The following is a 9,090-nucleotide window of genomic DNA, read 5'->3' on the forward strand; positions in this document are numbered from 1 at the left end:
CTTTATCATTTCGATTAGTTTAAGCACATTCTTAAAGGCATTCTAGTCTACTATCGTATTTTTTTTTATTTTATAAAATTTGTTCTGAAATTTTAAAATGTCATTTTTGTCATCCAAAGTAAATAAAATACTAGATATATTTTTTTATTTTGAATTTTTGTGTTTTTCTTTGACATTTATTCCAAAGTTCTGTCAATTTAGTTTGTTTTGCGTTGACAAAACTTTTCACTTACACAAATTCAGTATAATGAAACAGATCTACGGACTTGATTGTTGCGTTGAATAAAGTGTTTAACTAAGAAACTGTACATTTTTCAGCTACTTTACACTATTATTTTTGGACTTTTAACATTTTATGGTGAACTTCATGCAATATGTGATACTTGCTCAGAGGCAAGTTATGCAGCTTGTCTAAATGTATCATCTTATGCAGTTTGTTTTGATGGTTAGTGACATTTCAATTTCATATTACATTTTTACATATGTTTGTATTTCTTTTGTAGGAAAAAGTATATCAAAACAAATTAACCATTGCCCAAAAAATACAATTTGTACTGATCAACAAGGTATTTGTCTGCCAAAAGATGCAACAACAGAACCCGGCTGTCCATCGTTTGAGTGTGGCGTTTGTACGACTTCGAGTATTTTTACTTGTCTGTCAGAAAGAAATTACGGTTATTGTGATGCGAATGGTAATATTTTGACAGTTGGTTTATGTGAAGAAGATGAAGTTTGTAGTATTGATTATTTCACAACGTCAAAAGCCATATGTGGAAATAAATGCAATGTAAGTTTAGTGAAAAAATTCTATTGTTGAGACTTTTTATGACTGATGCCTTGAAATTTATTTTTTTTAGGCTAAGCCTACGTGTTCCAATTCTGAATACACAACTGAAGCTCCAACAACTCCTAGTTATGAAGACATATGTAAAGAAGTCAAGGAAGATGGTTATTACGCAATTGAAGATAATCTCCCGTGTTCAAATATGTGAGTTTGTTTTTGATATTGTTTAACTTTCTTTGTAAATTTCTTTAAATTTTAAAATTTGTATTACTATACACACAATTTTAGGTACGTTTACTGCGAAACTGTAAATGGTAAGATGACATCATTTAGGGGAACATGCAAATCTGGCTATTTTGATGCAGTGAAACGAACATGTTCCGTTGATAAAACAAGTAAATGTGATTAAGAAGTAACCTAAGAGCAAAAATGGAGCCCTTGGCGAACTTTACTAAGCCTGATTTTAGATTTTGTTTCAAATTCATGTATTTTCAGTGACAGTTTTAAAGTTAAAAAAAAGTTAATAAAATTATTATGGCAAAGACAATTAATAATAATAATTTAATATACTAAAACGTAATTTATTTATTTATTTGTTTGAAGGATTCGTCTGTTATCGGTCTTTTTTTAGAAATTTATAACTTTGAGTTGGCAATACTATTTTTACTTCAGTTGTCAATTTAATTTGTTCAAAGTTCGGTTTGACGTCTCAACATAAATAGATTGATGCCGGAACAACACTGTTTTTAACTTTAGTTCTGTCCAAAATACGTATTACGCACTACGTTCATTGGAGAGTCAAGGTTATGCGGACAACATTTTACGATTTGTTGGTTTTACGTTGGTGGAACAAATTGGTCCGTAGTTCTTTGAAAATGATGGTGGTCAAAACGTTACTGTCAAAGATTTGTACTTTGAAAAATAAATTCATAATAAAACTGTTTGTCTCACCTTAGCCTTAAAAACACTGTTCTTAGTTGACTTTAATATTTTTATGATTCAAGGTTTTAATTCAAGTTAACTCAATTCTGTAAAAACGTTTTTGTTTTGTTTGTAAGACAGAAAAGGTAACTTAATTTTGCTGACCAATCTCTTGCTTAAAATCTAAAGATAAGGTATAAAAACCCGGATTTTGCCACCACGCATATTTCAAGTTTCGAAAAATTGTCGATATCAAATTTACTGATACGCCCCCGTGAGTAATCATTTAATTGATTTTTCAACAATTCACTTTATTTTCAACTGAACATAAATTTCGGTAGGAATAATGGAACACCTTTAGTCAGCCAAATTCGACATCTCCAGACTAAAGAACCCCACGACCCGTCAACAATTTAGGAACCACTTGTCACACGAAATGATAACAACCAGCAGCACAGTACATGACGACATCGAATACCATTGGAATGCCTTGGAAAATGTTTTCATTTCAGTTGCTGAGAGAATTGTCGTTCGGAAAAAAGAAAGTAACAACACTTGGCTTTCAAAAGAATCTTGGGCATGGATCAACGAACGCAAACAGTTAAGGGCACCTGGTGAAAGAAGTAGACCGTACTGTGAAAAGCTCGGTGGATGAGCAAGTCAGAAGGTGGAAAGAACACTTTTCCTCGGTTTTAAACCGAGTGTTTGCAAACAACGTGCAGCCGATACCTTCAGAAGCGCCTGAAGAAACTAATCTCCGAATCCGAATCCGCAGCGCACCTCCCAGTATGAGATCATTGCCGCAACCGCAATTAAAGCACTTAAGAACAACAAAGCGGTAGGACTTGATGTAGCTTTTACAATCAGCGCCAACGTCATCAAGCAAACTGCTTTATCCACTCATAAAAGAAGCATGGACCACCGAAAGCTTATCCCATGAGTGGAAGAAGGGAATTATCCTCAAGCTCTCGAAAAAAATAGATCTTACAAAGTGCGAAAACTGGAGACAAATTTGCGTTCTTCCTGCAAAAGTCATACTGGAACGCATTAGAGAACACCTTGAGACCACACTCGATGCCGATCATATCAACACCCTGCGGATCATTATTGAACAGAAGGCCTTTGATAGCGTTAACGGGGAGTATATCTGGTTGGCTTTGCGGAGGAGAGGCACAACTGAAAAACACATGATGGATGCAAGTGTCATGTTCTGCACGATAGTAGGTTGTCAGGTGATTTTGAATTCCGAAGCGGACTCAGACAGGGCTGTATTCTGTCACCAATATTGTTTTTGTAGGTGATAAGCGATGTACTGCGCTGGGACCCAATGGACTTTGACATCCTATTTAAAGCACTTGATTGCGCGGACAAAGTTTGCTAACTCTCTCATAGGATCTTGGATTTCCATCAAATGACAATAAGTGTGGATAAAAAGTTGTTGAAAATGATCAGCCTCGGAATCCAACCATCCTCTCAAATAAATATTTTCTCGCAACCGGTGGAAAAACTGGAGAGCCTTCAATACCTTGGAAGTATCGTTTCCATCGAAGGCGAAACCGCACAAGACGTCATCTGCCGCATCGACTAAGTAAAAGCGGCGTTCGGAATGCTGTCAACAAATTGAAGGAATAACTCTATCAGCTTAAGAAGAAGCTTGAGACTGTTTCCACAAATGTCGAATCTGTGCTTCTTTATGGGTGCAGCACTTGGAAGGTTACTTCAACCATAACAAGAAAGCTGCAAACACTCGTGAATAGATGTCTTCGTAACATGTTAAGGATTTGCTGGCAAAACAGCATATCAAATAAGGTCATTCATAGAAGGATTGGTCAGGAACCTAGAATCTATAATTCGAAGACGTAAGTGGCATTGCACGCCAAGCAATGCAGTGGAATCCGCTCACACAAGAAGGAAGCAGAGCTGAACGACCGAGAAGCACATGGCTCAGGACAGTCAAGGCGGAATCAGCATCACTAGGCAAGAGTTAGAGGGACCTGAAACACATCTCCGAAAACCGTACACGATGGCGCCTTAGCCCCTTAAAGGGTTCCCAACGGACTAAAACAGGTATGAGGACCTAAGTTAGTAAGTTAGTCAGGTCAGCAAGTAAAAAATAAAATATACCTTTGTTGAGTCAGATTTTTATTCGGAATGTATTGAGCTCAGAAACAACAAAATCTAAAGCCTAACATTCTTATTAGATGCCTTAGGTGGGAAATGTTTATTAATAAATCAAATTAAAAGTTTAAGCCAAAGCTAGATAACTGAGTAAATTAACAATTATATAAGAATATTTCTTTCTAATTTTCTAATGTAGAAATAAATTCTGATGCACAATATAAGAGAAGATTTATGGCTGAAACACAAACACGCTTCAGCTTCGGCTCGAACTACGTTACGTTGGGCCTGTTTGGCGGTTGCTTTGAATCACACTTCCAATCTGACATTTCTAAATGGCACTTTTGTCATCAACAGCTGTTATTTTTTTCTCAAAATAAAAAAAACATGAGTTTTGATAAATTTATCGCGGAATTCACCAATGGGAATCCCTCCAAATGCAAATGTAATTTGTTTGTTGACTTTTTTACAGCCGTTGAGCTGCCAGACAAAGCAAATGTTCAGCAAGTTGGAACTAGAGCTTCCGTTGGGAGTCACATTACGTTATTTCCTTACGATTGTCAAACGAAAAGTGAGATTGAAGCTTCATTTTGATAGCATGCATTGAATTCATATGGCTGAACTCTTAAACGTCAGGCGATGCCGAAGCTGAAGCATGTTTGTGTTTCAGCCATAAATGGCACAGACTGGTTTAATAACATAACATTTTTCTAAATTAACTTTTGTGCATTGATTGTTTCTTATTTTCATATAAAATCTCATCACCCATAAGAAAATAAATAAATTCTCACAAAAGTGCAAACAAAACATCATCCATCGAATCAATTGAACCTAAGTTTTTTTTCTGAACAAAATAAAATTAAAAATGAAAAAAAAGAATATAAAGAAATAAAAATCATTTTAAAAAATCAATTAATGACATGACATTAAGAGTTTTCCTTTTATATTTGCCGACACAAGAAATGATCACCGACCCAGTGTAACTAACTAATTTGCCTTGCATCACATCAATGGACCTGCCCGTTGCTGTCGCTGTCACCGCCGCGCCACTGCCCGTCGTACTGCTCCGCTCCGCTTTGGTTCCAGCAGTAATAGCAGCAGCAGCTGGACGCAACAAATAACACAAAAATAAGAAACAAAAATATATAAAAACGTTTTTATTATTAAAAAAAAAAATATTATAAAACAAACGAAAAGCGAACGAAAAAACATTAAAATCGACATCGACAAAACATCATATAAAGAATTTTTAACAATAAAAATTAATAACGATCGCTTTTCAATATACTTAGATGGAATTAAGTATTTTTTTAATGATGATTTTTTTAATGTGATGATGCGACGACGCGGACGACGATAAACGCAAGGGTCAAACGATCGATCGTTTGCTTTGCCCGCCTCATTGTGGTAGAATTAAAAACCACATAATAATAATAATAATAATAACAAATAATCGATTTAAAAAATTAATATTCGTACATTAGGTTTATTTTCTTTTGAATATTTTTATAACTTCTTTTGAAATGCATTTTGATTGGCTAATAATGGGTTTTAAATTGCACAAAAAACAGAGATGGAGATGAAAGATTAACGCCGACATTGTCAAATTTTCGTAAGGTGACAACTGTTAATAGGCTTTTGGGAAAAATTACTTGTTTAAAAGTCTTTTCTTTAAAAAATGAATTACTTTTTAAAGCTTGCTCAAAAATGTCACACATTGCAAAAAAAATTTTATTTACATATGTATGATAAAGGAATTTGCGTTAAAATGAAATTGAATGACAATTTAAAACCCTAAATGACATTTCTATGCAAAATCATTGTTGTCGGTAAAGTAGTTTCAAAATGTTTCTTTTTTCACTCATTCACACCATATTGGTTAAACCTTGTAGTGTCAAAATAAAATGTACGACAAATGTCTACATTTCAGTTCCATTTACAAGGAATAAAACAAATTTTGTACAACCAGAATTAATATTTAAAATTTTATCGTAAAATTGACGTTGTCATTTATGTTGAATTTTACTTACCTTTCAAAATCGAAAGAAAGTGGCGGACGTTGTTACGTTACGTTCTTACGTGATTTCTTTACACATAAAACCTATAATGCTTTTTTCAAGAGACTACGACAACACAATAATTAATTTGAACAATATTTATACCACAGAACAATTTAAATTTTGGACTGATATTTCTAAAAATGGGCGTTCGGTTTCGAATTATTATGACTGGGTGGTTTTTTAGAAAGACTTTGCAAAAGTTTTGGAAATATTAATTATTTTATCATTGAGTTCGTACAGATCAAATAGGTTTTCTAAAACTCTGAATTTATTTCAACAAGTTCCGTATTTGGAGATATCAGAAACATAAACTGGCCTAATGTCAAATGTGAGAAGTTAAAATTTAAAATAATTTTGTATTAATAACATTTCTTCAGAGAAATCAGAATAAGATACTCAAATTCATCTAAATATACGTATGTTTATGATTTACAGTTTGTATTTTAGTTCAATTACAGTTTGTATTTCACTATCAGCGCATTAATGAGATATTACGATTTTGAAGTATCGGTGCCAAATGTAAAACGCTCCTATATTGAAATATACGACAGCTTATAAATTTTAAAGTTCTTTACCAGAATCATCTTCAGTGTCAAGGAATTAAAAAAGCTTATAAACGAAAATAGTTCATAGACGAAAATAGCTCATAAACGAACCTTGTTTTTGACATTTGCAAATGTCAAATTGCCAAATTCTCTTAGTATGACAGTTAAAATTAAAAAATCCATTTTATGCTTTTAACTTCAATACAAAACTTGGCTGACCACACAAAATCGAGGTAGATTCGTTCATTTGGTTGGAAAATATTTGGACCTCCGCATTTTTGACAATTCAATTGATTCTGACGTTTCTATACAATATCTTGCAGTCAAAGTGCCCGTTTGTGATAGGCAAACTTATAGTTTTTCATTTAACCCTTATTTAACCTGAGTGTGGTTAAAAAACACTTTTCAATATTGGTATTTATAAATTGTTTAAACTTACCATGCTTAAAAAATGTAAACGGTGATTTTTTAGTGAGCTTGAGAATTAAAAAAAAAAAAAACGCATAAAATTTGCAAAATCTCATCGATTCATTATTTGAAACGTTAGATTGGTCCATGACATTTACTTTTTGAAGATAATTTCATTTAAATGTTGACCGCGGCTGCGTCTTAGGTGGTCCATTCGGAAAGTCCAATTTTGGGTAACTTTTTCGAGAATTTCGGCCGGAATAGCCCGAATTTCTTCGGAAATGTTGTCTCCCAAAGCTGGAATAGTTGCTGGCTTATTTGTGTAGACTTTAGACTTGATGTAGCCCCACAAAAAATAGTCTAAAGGCGTCAAATCGCATGATCTTGGTGGCCAACTTACCTTTCCATTCCTTGAGATGAATTGTTCTCCGTAGTTTTCCCTCAAAATGGCCATAGAATCGCGAGCTGTGTGGCATGTATCGCCATCTTGTTGAAACCACATGTCAACCAAGTTCAATTCTTCCATTTTTGGCAACAAAAAGTTTGTTAGCATTGAACGATAGCGATCGCCATTCACCGTAACGTTGCGTCCAACAGAATCTTTGAAAAAATACGGTCCAATGATTCCACCAGCGTACAAACCACACCAAACAGTGCATTTTTCGGGATGCATGGACAGTTCTTAAACAGCTTCTGGTTGCTCTTCACTCACGCCCATTCACTGAAAATTCGACGTTGTGGCAGATCGTTCGGCTTCAGTTCTTGCACGAGCTGTATTTTATACGGTTTTACACCAAGATCTTTGCGTAAATTCTTCCATGTGGTCGAATAACACAAACCCAATTGCTGCGAACGGCGACGAATCGACATTTCACGGTCTTCAGCAACACTCTCAGAAACAGACGCAATATTCTCTTCTGTACGCACTGTACGCATTCGTGTGGTTGGTTTAATGTCCAATAAAGTAAACTGAGTGCGAAACTTGGTCACAATCGCATTAATTGTTTGCTCACTTGGTCGATTATGTAGACCATAAATCGGACGTAAAGCGCGAAACACATTTCGAACCGAACACTGATTTTGGTAATAAAATTCAATGATTTGCAAGCGTTGCTCGTTAGTAAGTCTATTCATGATGAAATGTCAAAGCATACTGAGCATCTTTCTCTTTGACACCATGTCTGAAATCCCGCGTGATCTGTCAAATACTAATGCATGAAAATCCTAACCTCAAAAAAATCACCCTTTATAATGTACATTAGGACAGCCCCTCAAATTTTTTGTTTGTAGCAACTTAACGAAAGACCTCTCAAGTTTTGTATTGACGAGTATATTTTAGCAAAAATAAAAAAAAATTCAAGGGTACTTTTGACCTTTACCGCGCCCTGAAATGTATTAAAATACACAATCTTTCTTTCTGTTTTTTATATTTGAAATATTATTTTAAATTTAAGCCATATTGACAGATGTAAACTTTAGTTATTTAATAGTGTTTTAGCACTTGGAGCTGTTATTTTTAAAGTTTGGTAGGTAGCATTTTGTTGGTTTTTATTAGACTTAATTTCTAAAAAATGGTTATTTTGTCCTTATTACAAGATTCCTGGATATTAATTTAGTAGTTTTAAATTCTTTTAATTCGTATCTCAAAAAGAAAAGTATAACGGATCTATCAACGTTTTTCAAATAAGCAAAGCCGCCTACCTGATTCTTTTTAAAAATTCAGTTTTCTATGACGTTTTCTATAAAAGTTTTTGCAACTAGGCAAAATAATTAAATTAATCAACTGTTGAAGTTTTTATAGTAGTGTTCGCTTTGTGTTATAATTAGGTTGTATTTTTGCTATTATTTAATCGTCTGCGTCAAAATGAGTTCTGGACCTCGTCGACAAGAAACAATGTATCCCTTTTTCGGGACCCTTTAGAGAACTTAAAAAAATTAGTTACCAACAGTGAAAGAAATAATAAAATATGTTCTTTTTGTCACAAGCAATCTGAAAACAAAATAAATTGGTAGAAATCCGACAAATTCCGAAGTTTTTCATATTGTGAGTACAGAAATATTAAAATAATAAATATTTGGAAAAGTTCGTCGAATCCAGTTGTGTGTTATAATCGAATCCTACAATTAATCAAAATTCAGTTCGACAAATATTTGACTCTTTAAGGATATCCTAATTCGGAAAAAAATTTAAGCTATAACAACAAATTGCAAGACTTTATCAATCTTTCAAGTACAAAATTGTTTGACATTTCAT

The 9,090-nt window shown here is 33.9% G+C and overlaps 1 protein-coding gene across 1 annotated transcript; it reads left to right on the forward strand.

The window, feature by feature from the left end:
- Positions 1-1,214, forward strand: LOC129948158 (uncharacterized). The gene is made up of 5 exons (XM_056059035.1): positions 1-118; positions 319-445; positions 504-787; positions 858-988; positions 1,073-1,214. Exons 1-5 carry the CDS (start codon positions 98-100, stop codon positions 1,191-1,193), a joined length of 684 nt encoding a protein of 227 aa, XP_055915010.1. The 5' UTR covers positions 1-97; the 3' UTR covers positions 1,194-1,214.
- Positions 1,215-9,090: the final 7,876 nt, after the last annotated feature.

The sequence above is a fragment of the Eupeodes corollae genome, chromosome 2 (assembly GCF_945859685.1).
Source record: "Eupeodes corollae chromosome 2, idEupCoro1.1, whole genome shotgun sequence".
NCBI lineage: Eukaryota > Metazoa > Arthropoda > Insecta > Diptera > Syrphidae > Eupeodes > Eupeodes corollae.